We start from the raw sequence: 17,058 nt of genomic DNA on the forward strand, positions 1-17,058 counted from the left end.
CCATCCAGCCATCTCATCCTCTGTCGCCCCCTTCTCCTCCTGCCCCCAATTCCTCCCAGCATCACAGTCTTTTCCAATGAGTCAAATCTTCGCATGAGGTGGCCAAAGTACTGGAGTTTCAGCTTTAGCATCATTCCTTCCAAAGAACTTCCAGGGCTGATCTCCTTTAGGACGGACTGGTTGGATATCCTTGCAGTCCAAGGGACTCTCAAGAGTCTTCTCCAACACCACAGTTCAAAAGCATCAATTCTTCGGCGCTCAGCTTTCTTCACAGTCCAACTCTCACATCCATACATGACCACTGAAAAAACCATATGGGGTATAACTGACAAAACTGTAAGGTAGGTAAAGTGTACAATGTGATGATTTGGTACAGATACTGAGAAAGAATATTTCCCATGGAGTCAATGAACACAACCATCACCCCACATATTTATCCTGTGTTTCTTTTTTTTTTTTTTTTTGGTAAGAACAATTAAGTTCTACTATCTTAGCAAATTTCAACTATATCCAATATAGTGAAGTAAATACTACTATCTTCACTTAATAGTTTAGGAATCCAAAGCAAAGAAGTAACAGCTCCAGTTAGAGCAAAGTAGTCAATTGAGGCTCCACAATGTATCTTTCCTTGACGTGATCAGACCTTCTGAAGCCTGTAAAATTATCCAGTGAGTACCACCCACTTTATAAAGCAGTGACCCTGCCTCTCTCCCCAAAGGGCCATAAAGTACAGTCCTTTATTTGCTTACCTGTCGCCAGACTATTTGAAAACTATGACCCACCTACCTATCTAACTAGAGTTCCTCCCCAGTGGATGAATGCTCCAAACTACTTGCCCCATCCAGGTGAATTATCTTTTTAATTTAGATGTTCTAATTTTATTTATTTTTTAGCCATACTGGGCAGCATGCATGATCTTAGTTCCCTGGCTAGGGATCGAACCTGTACCCCCTGCATCGGGAGCACTGAGTCTTAACCACTGGACCACAAAGGAAGTCTCTAATTTTTTAATTTAAAATTTAACTTTTTTTTTTTTACAATAGTAAGGATTTTCTACCCAGAGAGGTTCCTGTCATCACCTGCTGCTTCATTAAAATGAGAAGAAAAAATAAAAACAGGAAAGACATTTGTGAGGAAAAAAATATTTTTTTTACCTGTCTACAAAGGACAAACCAAAATGAGACTAATCCAATAAACTGCAGCTCCCTGACCAAGGGGATCATTTTTGTGTATTTTACCAAGAGTAGGACCAAGCACACTGTACACTGTAAAACATACAGGAATCCAAGTATTCTGTAAATACTGTAAGATGCTCTGAATATTCTATTAGCAAGACTGAATTAACTTACTCCCCAACACCTCATTTTATTCTTTTAAGTATCTCAATTTATTGATATCTCTCTACTCTCAGGTAGCTAATAGTTTTGGACAGCCATTCAGCAAAAGCACCCCAGCTGTATGCAGTTCATCCAGGATGACAGCAAACTATCCAAAACTACCATGTCCCAACTGGGCTGATTCGCACAAATTGCAGATTCGCATGAATGTAATTTAGCAGCTGAAAAATATCACTTTCATTATATCTTAAGCATTATATGAAGAAATGAGTGTTAAAATAACATGCAAAGGAAATAAAACTAATAGAAACAAGCTAGAGTGATGTTTTAATCATATTCTGTTTTTCTAGTTGCTCAGTTGTGTCCAACTCTTTGTGACCCCATGAACTGTAGCCCACCAGGCTCCTCTGTCCAAGGGGATTCTCCAGGCAAGAATACTGGAATGGGTTGCCACTTCCCGACCCAGGGATGGAACCTGGGTCTCCCCCATTGCAAGCAGATTCCTCACCGTCTGGGCCACTAGGGAAGCCACTTGCAAAATGTTTCTGCCATTCTGAAATGATTCAGTAGGCTACCAATTTCATGAAAAATCATATTTAATTTTAAATGTTTAGTGCAAAAATGACTACAAATAAAAAAATAAGATCAGGATTATCTGACAACATTAGTTACAATTCATTATTAACTATTTAGAGATGTAACTACTATATATCAAGTTCTGCGTTAAGCTACTATAAGTATAAATATGAAAAACAAGATTATCAAGACATGAACAACACTAAAGTAAATTTATAATGAAGTATTATTTTTAAAATGTAGGTAACAATTACACCCATAAGAGTTTTGAATACCTAGAAAAGGTAAAATATGAGGTGAGGCCTTAAAGGATAGGTAGGATTTAGCTAGGTAGGAAGACAATTTCAAGCTAAAACAAAAAAGTTTTTTAAGCTTTTCTAACTTCTAAAACCTCTGGGACAATTATTCTTTCCAAGATAACTAAACCATCCATTGAAATCATCTTAAAATCCTACCTCAATATGTTCTCAAGGAATTTTTTTCCAGTCAGGTAACAGAAGGTTCATAATCCACTGAAACCACGGCCACACTCAAAATAAGCATTTGAATAAAAGACATTTTCTTCCCCATCTATCTCTTCAGAGTATATTAGTTCTAAAAGAGTCTATGTCTTTCACATGTCCAAAACCTACTAACAGCTTTCATAAACATAAAAAATACTTCAAAAACAATTTGTAATACTATTTTCTAACATTTTTGGTAACACATTTTACTCAGGCTTTATAGTATATTTCATCCTTTCTTTTAGAGCACTTAAGAACCAAAACTTCACATCTGCATACACAGTTAAATCTGCCATTAAAAGGGACCAAAAGTTCTTATTTTCCTCAAGTCTGATGTCAAAGTTCAAGAAGACTCCAATACCTATCATTAAGGCCCATATCAGTATTTTTTAACTTTTAAGAAAAGGCAAACTTTGGCTTCTTATATTTAGATGCAAGGGTAGAAACAGGAGTCTAAGTCCAAGAATGCAACATGAAGTCAACAAAGTTCAACCCATTTAATTCATACACAAATAACAATAGGAAAACAAGGCCCTGAGATAACTTTTCAAAATTTTAGAACTCTAATAACTCTTTATTGGAATTCTACCTAAGTGCTACATGAATTCATATTTTACTAAGAAAAACGATAGGAATTAAAAGTGATATTTATAACATTACTGTTTAAAAAGTACTATGCCCAACATCTTAATCCCTTCAATAAACCTGAACGGAGCTTAAAATAAATAAGGGAGACCTTATCACTGTCGACGAACAGATGGGGAAATTAAGGATCTGAAATTTGAAGATCCATCTGATATTATTCATCTAGTAGAATGTGGGTCTAACCCTTAAAGCTGGGTCCTCCAACTCCGAATTCCAAACTCTTTACAATTCATCATGCCATTTAAAAAAATTCTCCAGGGGCTTCCCTGGTGATCTGGTGGTTAAGACTCCGAGCTCCCAATGCAGGGATGAAGGATTCAATTTCTGGTCAGGAAACGAACACCCTGCATGCCACTCAGCATGGCCAAAAGAAACACAAACACATTCTCCAAAGATGCAGGATTTATTTTTTTAAAGACAATATTGCAGTTTTAAATTCAATTCAATCTGCATAAATAAATACTGAGAACCTATCTTACGAGGCATGGTAATGGGGACTATAAAACTTAGGTAGGGGAATAAGACAATCACTATTCAAAGCATTTGGTATCACACGCTGGAAAGCTAAACTGCAATAGTATAAACGTTCACTGAAACAGTCAAAGACGAAGTGTGTAATCCATTTGTACATATGCTACAGAGAGCATGTCTCTACATGTTGTTTGATGATACTAAATTATTTAATATTTTTAGGTGTAGTAATAGTATTTCAGTTAAGATTTTTCAAAATCCTTATCACTTAAAGACATACAAAAATATTTATGGGTGAAGTAATGTATCCAGTATTTTTGTCAAAGCAATCTGAGAGGAGAAGTAAATGGAAATAACACTGGCCATGAACTGTTACAATAGTTAAATCTGTGTGATAGGAATATGGGAGTTCATTCTTGTACTTCTGTACGTAACTGAAATTTCAGGTAATAGTTGCAGCTTTTTTAAACAATATACATTATATGTAGATAGCTGTCTTTTTACCACACACACACACATCAAAAACTATTATTCTTCCAAAGACCAAAAATCATGCTCACTTCTCAAATGTGAGATAGTACTGCTATATAATTTATCATTTTAAAACAACGGTAAGTACTGGAGCAACATCCCCTTAAATTCTTCCAGGAGTCCTGTCTCTGGTTCCGAGTGCCTTCTGCTCTATCAGTTTACATCTATCCCTTCTCTAGTGTTAAGAATGAACTGAATCAGATCTAAAGAAAGCAGTAGAGGAGACAGTCAGCTCCAACGATCCTGAGGTGGTAGCTAGAACTGACAACCACCTGGTATCAAACCAGACAGTCTGGAAGTTAAGGCCTTCATTAAATGTCTGATACAACTCATGAATGCAGGGATTCAACAGCACCAGCCCCATTCACTGGATGGCTCAATTTTCTATACTGTCTGGGTCAACGATCAGTGGTGTACACAACTCTGAGAGCCACCTCTCGCTCAGCCTTCCAAATACTGGTTCCACTGTAAGCAGGAAAGAAAAAAACGAAATGAGAATCAGATAGAGGGTGAAGAAAAGAAACCACTATTCTGATTCTTTTCTTTTTTTTTAATTTGGCTGCATTAGGTCTCAGTTGTGGCTCAAGGGTTTAATTGCCCTGAAACATGTGCAATCTTCCCAGACCAGGGACTGAACCTGCATCCCCTGCATTGCAAGGTGGATTCCCCACCAGTGGGCCACCAAGGAAGTCTCTGTTCTGATTCTTATAAATTAATTTTGAATCCTTGTTTGTTCATAGCTCACACTTCTGAAAGATTTTAGAACTCAGACCTTCCTATCCTAGATACAACTTTTATCATATTTAAAAAATGAGATAATGCTGGCTTCTTCCAAAGGAACCAGCACATGTGAACTTTTAACAATTTTGAATTTTTTTTATTCTTATAATTTTATACCTGGTAACACACTTGTGTAAATTGGATATAGTATCTACACAAATAAGAAAGCAAATAACTGAACTTCTTACCCAGTGTTTTCCGACTTCTTTCCACTGCTGTTCTTCGAGTTTGTTCAAACATTGCTTCCAAATCAAATGTGCGAGCTTTTTTTCCTAAAACAGGAATAAGTAGCAGACTGTGATTTTCTTGAACTAAGTTGGCCAACATTCGGGTACTCAATACTTATCTACTGATGTATCAATAACCACTTAAAGTCTATCTAACTTATAGCACAGCTACCAAATAACCATAAAATATCAATGAAGAAAACGTTTACTCCCCAGGCAATTTTTTAAAAAATATTTATTATTTATTTGGCTGCACTGGATCGTAGCTGTGGCACTCAGGATCTTTAGTTGCAACATGCAGGATCTAGTTCCCTGACCAGGGATCCAACCTAGGCCCCCTGTTTGGGGAGCTCAGAGTCTTAGCCACTGGACCACCAGGGAAGTCCCAACTCCCCAGGGAAACTTAATTACAATCTCATCACTAAATAAGATTAACCAGCCAACTTTCCCATCTTCCTGTACTTTATCTAGACTCTTCACTTTGAAACTTCAACATGGGGTACTAGGCAGAATAGACAATGTTCATATCGTAATTCCTGAAACCTGTGAACATACTACATTCACAGGGACTCTGCACATTAATGAAGGTTACAGACTCAAAGACTGAGATCACCCTGGCAAGCCCAGTCCATCATAGAAGGTCTTACAAGAAAATGTAGAATGGATGCAGAATAGATATGGCAGAAGTCAGAGAGACTTGAGACTTGAGAAGGACCACAGTGCATTTGAAGATGAAGGGGGCAAGAAGACAAGCAATGCAGGTATCAGAAAGAGGTAAGAGACTCCCACTTGAAAGCCAGTAAGCAAACAGGGGTCTCAATCCCAAAACCACCAGGAACTGACATTCTGATGACCTGGATCTGCTTGGAAGCAATGTTTCATTTGATTTTACTAGGGTTTTTTTTTTTTTTCAGTACCAATACCTATTCTATGTTAGTGAGAATGTGGTAAAAATGTTTTTCTTACACACTACTGATTGATATAAACTGAAACCACCTTTCTGAAGAGCATTATGACAACATATATCAAGAAATTTTAAAAGCTATATACTCAATTTTTTGTTACTTTTTAATACGTATATATTTTATCAAAGTAGTCCCTCCTGTAGAAATCTACCCTATGGAAGTATACATAAAACTCCTTTTATAAAAGGAGACAAAAGAGTTATTTATAAAAATGTTTATTTCAGTATTACTGATAAAAAGAAAGGAACTATGTGAGAGAAACCTCAAAATGTTACAAATTATAGCACTTCTATCTACTAGCCAACCCATCAGAAGAAATACTTTGGAAGAGCATTTTTATAAAACGGGAAAACCCTCAAAATATTAAGAATTAAACAAATTCCATATAATTAAGAATAAAATTGTATATAAGTACATATGATCTTAATGTTATTAATATACAACAGAAAAAACTGGAAAGCAAACAAATTTTTCTGCTTTGATTTTTAGCTCATGAGATTATGAATGATCTTACTTTCTTCCTTCTCGTTTATTGTGTTCTTTATATTAGGGAGAAAGCTATTAAAAAGAACTACAACAAAAATAAGTTACATAATACTAGAGTACACAATACTGTGTACAAAAATAAGTACATAATACTACACTTCATGCAAAGATGGGCACAATAAACAACAGAAATGGTATGGATCTAACAGAAGCAGAAGCTATAAAGAAGAGGTGGCAAGAATACACAGAAAAACTATACAAAAAAGATCTTCACAACCCAGATAATCACAATGGTAAGATCACTCACCTAAAGCCAGACATCTTGGAATAAGAAGTCAAGTGGGCCTTAGGAAGCATCACTATGCACAAAGCTAGTGGAAGATGATGGAATTTCAGCTGAGCTATTTCAAATCCTAAAAGGTGATGCTGTGAAAGTGCTGCACTCAGTATGCCAGCAAATTTGGAAAACTCAGCAGTGGCCACACGACTGGAAAAGGTCAGTTTTCATTCCAATCCCAAAGAAAGGCAATGCTAAAGAATGCTCAAACTACCACACAATTACACTCATCTCACATGCTAGTGAAGTAATGCTCAAAATTCTCCAAGCCAGGCTTCAAAAGTATGTGAACCGTGAACTTCCAGATGTTCAAGCCGGTTTTAGAAAAGGCAGAGGAACCAGAGATCAAATTGCCGACATCTGTTAGATCATCGAAAAAGCAAGAGAGTTCCAGAAAAACATCTATTTCTGCTTTACTGACTATGCCAAAGCCTTTGACTATGTGGACCACAACAAACTGTGGAAAATTCTTCAAGAGATGGGAATACCAGACCACCTGACCTGCCTCTTGAGAAATCTGTATGCAGGTCAAGGAGCAACAGTTAGAACTGGACATGGAACAACAGACTGGTTCCAAATAGGGAAAGGCTGTATGTTATTACCCTGCTTATTTAACGTCTATGCAGAGTACATCATGAGAAACGCTGGGCTGGATGAAGCACAAGCTGGAATCAAGATTGCTGGGAGAGATATCAGGCTCAGATATGCAGATGACACCATCCTGATGGCAGAAAGCAAAGAACTAAAGAGCATCCTGATGAAAGTGAAAAAGTTGGCTTAAAGCTCAACATTCAGAAAACTAAGATCATGGCATCTGGTCCCATCACTTCATGACAAATAGATGGGACAGTGGAAACAGTGATAGGCTTTATTTTCGGGGGGCTCCAAAATCATTGCAGACGGTGACTGCAGCCATGAAATTAAAAGACACACCTTGGAAGAAAAACTATGACAAACCTAGACATCGTATTAAAAAGCAGAGACATTACTTTGCCAAGAAAGGTCCATCTAGTCAAAGCTATGGTTTTTCCAATAGTCATGCAAGCTGAGCGCCGAAAAGTTGATGCTTTTGAACTGTGGGGCTGGAACAGACTCTTGAGAGTCCTTGGACTGCAAGGAGATCCAACCAGTCCATTCTAAAGGAAACCAGTCCTGAATATTCACTGGAAGGACTGATGCTGAAGCTGAAACTCCAATACTTTGTCCACCTGATGTGAAAACTTACTCATCTGAAAAGACCCTGATGCTGGGAAAGATTGAAGGGAGGAGGAAAAGGTGATGACAGAATAAGATGGCTGGATGGCATCACCGACTCAATAGACATGAGTTTGAGTAAACTCCAGGAGTTGGTGATGGACAGGGAGGCTGGCGTGCTGCAGTCATGGGGTAGCAAAGAGTCGGACATGACTGAGTGATCGGACTGAACTGAATACTACAGAAGCATACAGCACTTTTGTAGACATGACCTCGTAGGAGATAATAAATATGTGGTTCAAGACATTATCCAAATAAATGAATGTATGAATGAACAAACAAGAGACTAAAGTGAAGACTTTGGAGTAGGAAAAAAGACTAACCTACAAGGACCCACTGTATATTACAGAGAACTATATTCAACAGTTTGCAATAACCTATAAGGGAAAAGAATATATTAATATGTATGTGTGTTTGTTTAAATGAATCACTCCGCTGTACACCTGAAATTAACATGACATTATAAATCAACTATATTTCCCCTTAGCTCAATCGGTAAACAATCTGCCTGCAAGGCAGGAGACCTGGGTTCCATCCCTGGGTTGGGAAGATCCCCTGGAGAAGGAAATGGCAACCCACTCCAGTATTCTTGTCTGGAGAATCCCATGAACAGAGGAGCCTCGTGGCCTACAGCCCATGGTTTCACAAGAGCCAGACAGGACTTTGCGACTAAACCACCAATACTTCAACTAAATAAGAGATTTAACTATTATAACATCACTTAATAGCCCGCTTGATGCCAAAAGGGCCATCTTATTACAGACCACAATCAGTGGTTGGCTCTTATCCTCAGGATGCAGAGAAACAACTCTCTCCATTAACCAACACCTGCCACCGGGTAGGTCAGGCAGCAATCTTTCTTTTTCACTAACCGTCCCGTAAAAAGTGTCACCTGGGCTGGTCTCAAGAGACAGAGAGGAGTTAGAAAACAGATGGGGGTAGAGTGTGACTTGAAATTGCAAGATACACACACTAGGGCTAAAAGTATTAATAGGTAGGACTAGGCACAGTGGAATGTCGGGAAACAAGGGACAGCTCGGCCGCCCCTCCCAACCTGCGACTCTTAAAACCTCTGCAAAAGGAGACCATGTTTAGGGCAGTCACTCACCGAACCCCGTGAAACCCATGGTGACCGCCAGCTGTGGGTCTGGTCCCGATACGTCTGAGCCTGTCATTTGAGAAAGAGAAAAGGGAAAAGGCCTTGTCAGAGGGCGACTCCAGCGCCGCCCGCCCTGCCCGGCCCATGCTACAGGTGCTCGCCTCACTGAACCCACCATCGCTGGGCCCCGGGCGCTCCATGTTCGGCCACTCTCCAAGAAACCAGTAACAACCGCAGCTGTAACCGCAGCACAAACAGCTGCAGAAGACTCCCGGCAAACCGGGCAGGAAGTATCGCCTTCAAGCGTCAGCGTCGCCGCCAAGGCCAAGAGAGGCGCCTTGCGCGGAGGAACAGAGGCCTCCCTGGGCTGCGCCGCCCTAGCGGGCTGGCAAGGTATAGGCACCACACAGCCGGGTGTCCAATTAAACCCATTGGAAGGGGATTATCTGGGGTTTCTATTAACTCTTTTTACTTCCTAAAATGCATTTACCGACCAGGTGACACTTAATCCTCAGAATTCTAAGGATGGCTTAAAATTTCACATCACAACTAACCTTTAAGAAAGTTTTGGTATGCTGTCAGAGAAGAATATTCACAAGTGTCCATAAATGTTAAAATACTCCCTTCTTCAACTGTGTAACTGTGTGAGGCCCCCCTTTCTCCATATACTTACACTAAACAACATATAACAACGGTACATATGAAAATCTAGCTATCTCTTATTTAGCCAAACATTTAAGGGATCTGCAAAAATGTAAAATAACGCCATTCTTTTCATTAATGGCTTAGTTTTACAAACTGACAATTTTTCATAAAATGTGTTCTTTACAGTAACAAGGATTAGACATTATTCTTTTAAATACGTTACTTTTAAAATTTCTAATTTTTATTTATTTGGCTGCCCTGGGTCTTCAAGTTGTGGCATGTGGAATTTTTAGTGTGGCATGCAGGATGAACACTTTTGAGTTGATGCAAATATAACTGTGATTTGGGACCATGAATTTGAAATCAGTATAACTAGGCTCAAATACATCTTTATAATCAAAATAAGAACAATTACAATCTACACATTTTTGCCAATGAGAAATAAGTTTCTTTGTTGTTCAGTCGCTAAGTCTTGTCCGACACTTTGCAAGCCGATGAACTGCAGGACTCCAGGCTTCCCTATCCTTTACCATCACCTGGAGTTTGCTCAAACTTGTGTCCATTGAGGTATCTAACGATCTCATCCTCTGTTGCCCCCTTTCACTCCTGCTCTCAATATTTCCCATGACTGCACCAGGAAATTAAAAGACACTCGCTCCTTGGAAGAAAAGCTATGACGAACTTAGACATCATATTAAAAAGCAGAGACATCACTTTGCTGACAAAGGTCCATCTAGTCAAAGTTATGGTTTTTCCAGTAGTCATGTATTGATGTGCAACTTGGACCATGAGGAAGGGTGAGTGCCAAAGAATTGATGCTTTTAAACTGCAGTGTTGGAGAAGACTCTAGAAAGTCACTGGGACTGCAAGGAGATCACACCAGTCAATTCTAAAGGAAACCAACCCTTAATATTCATTGGAAGGACTGATGCTGAAGTCAAAGCTCCGATAATTTGGCCACCTGATACAAAAAGCTGACTTACTGGGAAAGACCCAGCAACACTTCAAAAGCATCAGTTCTTCAGGTGGCTGCAGTCACCTTCCAAAATTACTTTGGAGCCCAAGAAAATAAAGAATAAAGAAAATAAAGAAACAATGTTTCCATTGTTTCCCCATCTATTTGCCATGAAGTGATGGGGAAACAGTGGAAACAGTGTCAGACTTTATTTTGGGGGGCTCCAAAATCACTGCAGATGGTGACTGCAGCCATGAAATTAAAAGACGCTTACTCCTTGGAAGAAAAGTTATGACCAACCTAGATAGCATATTCAAAAGCAGAGACATTACTTTGCAACTAAGGTCCGTCTAGTCAAGGCAATGGTTTTTCCAGTGGTCATGTATGGATGTGAGAGTTGGACTGTGAAGAAAGCTGAGCACCAAAGAATTGATGCTTTTGAACTGTGGTGCTGGAGAAGACTCTTGAGAGTCCCTTGGACTGCAAGGAGATCCAACCAGTCCATTCTGAAGGAGATCAGCCCTGGGATTTCTTTGGAAGGAATGATGCTAACACTGAAACTCCAGTACTTTGGCCACCTCATACGAAGAGTTGACTCATTGGAAAAGACTCTGATGCTGGGAGGGATTAGGGGCAGGAGGAGAAGGGGATGACCGTGGATGAGATAGCTGGATGGCATCACTGACTCGATGGACATGAGTCTGAGTGAACTCTGGGAGTTGATGATGGACAGGGAGGCCTGATGTGCTGCGATTCATGGGGTCGCAAAGAGTCGGACACGACTGAGTGACTGAACTGAACTGAACTGAACTGATGGGACCAGATGCCATGATCTTAGTTTTTTGAATGTTGAGTTTTAAGTCAGCTTTTTCTCTCTCTTCTTGCACCTTTATCAAGAGGCTGTTTAGTTCCTCTTCGCTTTCTGCCATAAGAATAGTGTCATCTGCATATCTGAGGTTATTGATACTTCTCCCAGCAATCTTGATTCCAGCTTGTGCTTCATTCAGCCCACAACATTTGGCATGATGTACTCTGCATAGAAGTTATAATAAGCAGGGTGACAATATACAGCTTTGACATACTCCTTTCCCAATTTGGAACCAGTCCATTGTTCCATGTTCAGTTCTAACTGCTGCTTCTTGACCTGCAAACAGGTTTCTCAGGAGGCAGGTAAGGTGGGCTGGTAATCCCATCACTTTGTGAAACATACAGTCAAAGGATTTAATGTAGTCAATGCAGCAGAAGTGTTTTTCTGGAATTCCTTTGTTTTTTCTATGATCCAACTGGATGTTGGCAGTTTGATCTCTGGTTCCTCTGCCATTTCTAAATCTAGCTTTTCCATCTAGAAGTTCTCAGTTCACATGCTGTTGAAGCCTAGCTTGAAGGATTTTGAGCATTACTTTGCTAGCATGTGAAATGAGTGCAACTATGCAGTACTTTGAACATTCTTTGGGATTGGAATGAAAACTGACAGTTTTCCAGTCCTGTGGCCACTGCTGTGTTTTCCAAATTTGCTGGCATACTGAGTGCAGCACTTTCACAGCATCATCTTTTAGGATTTGAAATAGCTTAACTGGAATTCCATCACCTCCACAAGCTTTCGTAGTGATGCTTCCTAAGGCCCACTTGACTTCACATTCCAGGATGTCTGACTCTAGGTGAGTGATTAGATCATTGTGGTTATCTGGATCATTAAGACCTTTTTAATATAGTTCTTCTGTGCATTCTTGCCACCTCTTCTTAATATCTTCTGCTTCTGTTAGGTCCATACAGGTTCTGTCCTTCATTGTGCCCATCTTTGTATGAAATGTTCCCCTGCTATCTGTAATTTTCTTGAAGACATCTCTAGTCTTTCCCATTCTATTGTTTTCCTCTATTTCTTGGCATAGTTCAGTTACGAGGGCTTTTTTACCTCTCCTTGCTGTTCTTTGGCACTCTGCATTCAGATGGGTATATCTTTCCTTTTCTACGCTTCTACTTCAGTTACTACACATTCTATAGAAAACAGAGTGATATACTCAGGTTTTTTGCCTCTGTGTCCTTGCATGAGGACAGGAGAGTTTCCATAAGAATACGAAAGTTGTTTCAGTTTGATATTCCCAGCACAGGTATGCCTGATGTAAATTAAGAATCCCACTGCTATAGATGACATGTTGGGTGTGTGTGTTACTCGCCCCCATCCTGTCAGACTCGTTGAGACCCCATGGACTGTAGCCAGTCAGGCTCCTCTGTGCGTTGGATTCTCCAGGCAAGAATATTGGAGTGGGTTGCCATTTCATTCCCCAGGGGATTTTCCCAACCCCGGGATCGAACCCAGGTCTCCTGCATCGCAGGTGGATGCTTTAGCATCTGAGCTACTAGGAAAGCGTGTTGGGTGGCCTATTCTATAACAGTCCTACTATGCACTGGGGATGAAACAGTGAATTAGACTCATCTGCTTCCCCTCTTTGAGAAGGCAATGGCAACCCACTCCAGTACTCTTGCCTGGAAAATCCCATGGACAGAGGAGCCTGGTAGGCTGCAGTCCATGGGGTTGCTAGGAGTCGGACACGCCTGAGCGACTTCACTTTCACTTTTCACTTTCATGCATTGGAAAAGGCAATGGCAACCCGCTCCAGCTTTCTTGCCTGGAGAATCCCAGGGATGGGGGAACCTGCTGGGCTGCCGTCTATGGGGTCGCAAAGTTGGACACGACTGAAGCGACTTAGCAGCAGCAGCTTCCCCTCTGCAATGAGAAATAAAGCAAGGCATCAGATCTCTGCACCCAGTGAAGATTTCGTAAACATAATTTTTCACGGTAACGTACCACAGAATCAACTGGTAGCGACACGGAACTGCTGCTGCTAAGTCACTTCAGTCGTGTCCGACTCTGTGCGACCCCATAGACAGCAGCCTACCAGGCTCCCCCGTCCCTGGGATTCTCCAGGCAAGAACACTGGAGTGACTTGCCATTTCCTTCTCCAATGCATGAAAGTGAAAAGTGAAAGTGAAGTCGCTCAGGCGTGTCCGACCCTCAGCGACCTCATGGACTGCAGCCTACCAGGCTCCTCCGCCCATGGGATTTTCCAGGCAAGAGTACTGGAGTGGGGTGCCATTGCCTTCTCCGGACACGGAACTAGAAAGCCTGATTTACACTGAAGCCCATTAGAAATGTAGAGAAATTTTGGTTTATGTGTAAACTTTTTCTAACGGTTACCAATTCCTACCCACTCTCAGAAGTTATTTGGTAGTGAAGTTGCTCAGCCGTGTCCGACTCTTTGCGACCCCATGGACTGTAGCCTATCAGGCTCCTCGGTTCACGGGATTTTCCAGGCAAGTGTACCGGAGTGGGTTGCCATTTCCTTCTCCAGGGGATCTTCCCAACCCAGGGATCGAACCCTCATAATAGGCAGACACTTTTACCGTCTGAGCCACCAGGGAAGTCCTAAGTTACTTGGACCACCAACCAAACTGACACGAGACTCAAATAGGTGCTGTTGCGGATTCCCGCTACCCGAAGTTCGAGGCAACCGGATCCAAGCGCGCGCTGAACTCACCAGAACCCGAGCAAGTCTGCGCAGTACCGGCAGTAACCGGCTCCCACCCACTCGGCCCCTCCACCCCTCCGGCCCCTCCACCCCTCCGGCCCCTCCACCCCTCCTTCCTCTCCACCCCTCCTTCCTCTCCACCCCTACAGACCCCCGTCCCGTCCCTCCCCTTCCCTTGGCCCCACCCCTTTTCCCTTCCACCTCCGTCTCTCCCTTCCTCCAAGACAACACCGACTTCCCCCCGCCTCCCCAAACAGCCATCTTCCTTTCACTTAGCTCCACCCCTAACGTCCACCCCGCCTCTATCAAGTTCCCCTTCCCAGCTGCCAAATTAAATGCAAGCTTCAAATTCCCCACCCGATGAACCGGAAGTGCGTCATGCACTGGCGCCGAGGCGCTCGTTTGGCGCGCGCGCTCTAAGTCTTGGGGCTGAGCTAGCTTCTTGGGTTTTGTCTTATTTCTCCTTGCTTTTTGACTTTCTCCGGTTGCTGTTGTCTTCGGTTTCCGATATGCCGTCTTCTTTGCTGGGGTTGGCGATGCCGGCCTCCACGTCGGCGGCAGCCCTGCAGGAAGCTTTGGAAAATGCGGGTCGGCTCATCGACCGTCAGTTGCAAGAAGACCGCATGTACCCGGACCTATCCGAGCTTCTCATGGTGTCTGCTCCAAGTGAGTGATCGTTGCCCAGTTGGTGACTGTTTCTCAGCCCAAAGGACTCTGATCTGACTCCATAAATAGGTCCCATCCCCAGGGTGAATGGGCGAAGACATCCTGAGATTTAGGGCGCTCGTGTGGGTTGCCATTCCCTTCTCCAGGGGATCTTCCCAACCCAGGACTCAAACCGGGGTCTCCCTCTTTGCAGACACACTCATTACCGTCTGAGCCACAAGAGAAGCCCTAAAGGGGGAAAAGAGCCCATTTTCAATTTTTTCCTTCTCTCGCCCTTCATCACAGGCAATTGAGAGGCTGGGAACGAGGAGCAAGCCCCTATTTGAGGCAGAAAGAGGCAAATATTTTAACCTTAATGAGCTTCTCACTACCTCCAGGTGTTTATCGCTAAGACTGGATGAGGAGGATCACCTGATCCAAGTTTCATCTGTTAATACCTCGTTTCACTATCGGAGTAAAACCGAAGAGCAAACGAAGTTAATTAGGAAATTTACTATGTTCGCTGAAAGATATGCCTTGTTATGTGTAGCGTTACTGTAATATGAAATGCTGAAGGGTATGAAAAAGAACTACAAGCGGAATGAAGGAAGGGAACAGGGAAACGAGTGATGATGGGTGAACAGGGAGGGTAGGGCAGATTTTGTGCCAACAAAGACAGGTGTCTGTACAATATTCTGTTTAATGGTTTTGATTTAAGGTCAGGCTCCTCAAGGCACATAGAATCACACAAGTTGCTAGAAAAGAAGTGACCCTTGTGTGAGGTGGAAATTGGAGAAAAGTTGAGGAGAGTAAATAAGATAAGCACAAGGTTTTGGCAAGCATGAACCAAGATATTTTAAGCAGGATAATTCCCAGGTGGCTCCGTGGTGAAGAATCCACCTGCCAGTGCAGGAGATGAGGGTTTGATCTCTGGGTTGGGCAGATCCTCTGGAGAAGGAAATAGCCACCGGCTACAATGCTCTTGCTTGAGAAATCCCAGGGACAGAGGAGCCTGGCAGGCTACAGTCAATGGGATCACAAAGGAGACAGACCGGACTTGGCAACTAAACAACGACAATATTTGCAGTGTAAACCTAAAAGACAGCTCCTGCAGTTTAATAAAATTCATTGACTTAAAATCAGAGAAAAGACAGCAACAAAGCAAGGAGTATTTATTCCTGACAGCTACTCACACGTGGGCTTGTCTTGTAAGAACTGAGTGACCTGTTAGCAGCTCTCATTTTGAACAGCACCACTCCCTTTGACCTTATTTCTGAAAGTAAACTGAAAACAGTGCATATCTTCTTGTCTTCTCTTCATATCTCACCCCAGTTCAACCTGTCCACCTTTACATACATCTACCTCTCTAACCAAATCTTTCCTTCTTCCATCCTGTTCTTTACATCCTTGTTCCAGTTATACTGAATTTAACACATTTACTATAATAAGAGACCCCCTCTTTCATTTTTCATGTATTCGTCATCATTTCTAGACTGTTCTTCGTTGCCTAATAAGCTGTTCTTCCAGGCTCCATTAAATATCACTTTCTGTAGGCTTTCGCAATTCCATTGTTTTCCCACTGCCATTTAACACGCACAGTGTTCTACATGTAATGTATGGCTGAGTCCCTTCACTGTTCACCTGAAGCTATCACAACCTTGTTAATTGGCTACACCCCATTACAAAATGTTTTTGGTATTCAAAAATAAAAGACTTTTTAAATTAAAAAATAGTGAAGTGTCTCAAAAAATTATATTTTAATATTAAATAGAATGTCTGCAATTTGCTTCAAAAAATACATTAGGGAAGAAGTGGATAGGACTGATATATATAAAACATGACTGGGCATATTACTGGTAGTTTTTGAAGCTGGATACTCAATACATAAGGATTGACTGAATTTGTTCTCTAGTTGTATAAACTTTTTAATTTTTCATAAAATTGTTTTGTATGTCATTTCCCCGCAACATCTTTGTACTTTAGAGAGGCAGAAAATAGATGATCAGTCAGATCTAAAACACCTTGTTCAGGACTAGGACGGAATAGACCATCCCACTCCTGCCCTTAGTGTCTGG

At 41.5% G+C, this 17,058-nt stretch overlaps 2 protein-coding genes across 4 annotated transcripts in view; one reads left to right on the plus strand and one right to left on the minus strand.

Annotated features, from left to right (window-relative positions):
* WDR70 (WD repeat domain 70) overlaps nt 1–9,487 on the minus strand; it is a 267,755-nt gene extending 258,268 nt beyond the window's left edge. Inside the window, exons 1-3 of one of the 2 annotated variants that reach the window (XM_068990587.1) lie at nt 9,387–9,487; nt 9,221–9,280; nt 5,032–5,115 (exon numbers count right to left, since the gene is read on the minus strand). In XM_068990587.1, the coding sequence (XP_068846688.1) occupies nt 5,032–5,115; nt 9,221–9,280; nt 9,387–9,411 (169 nt within the window). In that variant the 5' untranslated portion in view covers nt 9,412–9,487. The remainder of the gene's footprint in view (nt 1–5,031; nt 5,116–9,220; nt 9,281–9,386) is intronic. The other variant, XM_068990588.1, reaches the window with a different exon arrangement.
* A 5,360-nt stretch (nt 9,488–14,847) lies between these two features.
* Nucleotides 14,848–17,058, plus strand: part of NUP155 (nucleoporin 155) — a 51,120-nt gene continuing 48,909 nt past the window's right edge. For both annotated transcript variants that reach the window (XM_068990499.1, XM_068990500.1), the window contains exon 1: nt 14,848–15,004. In XM_068990499.1, the coding sequence (XP_068846600.1) occupies nt 14,848–15,004 (157 nt within the window). The remainder of the gene's footprint in view (nt 15,005–17,058) is intronic.

Source organism: Capricornis sumatraensis, chromosome 18 (genome assembly GCF_032405125.1).
Source record: "Capricornis sumatraensis isolate serow.1 chromosome 18, serow.2, whole genome shotgun sequence".
NCBI lineage: Eukaryota > Metazoa > Chordata > Mammalia > Artiodactyla > Bovidae > Capricornis > Capricornis sumatraensis.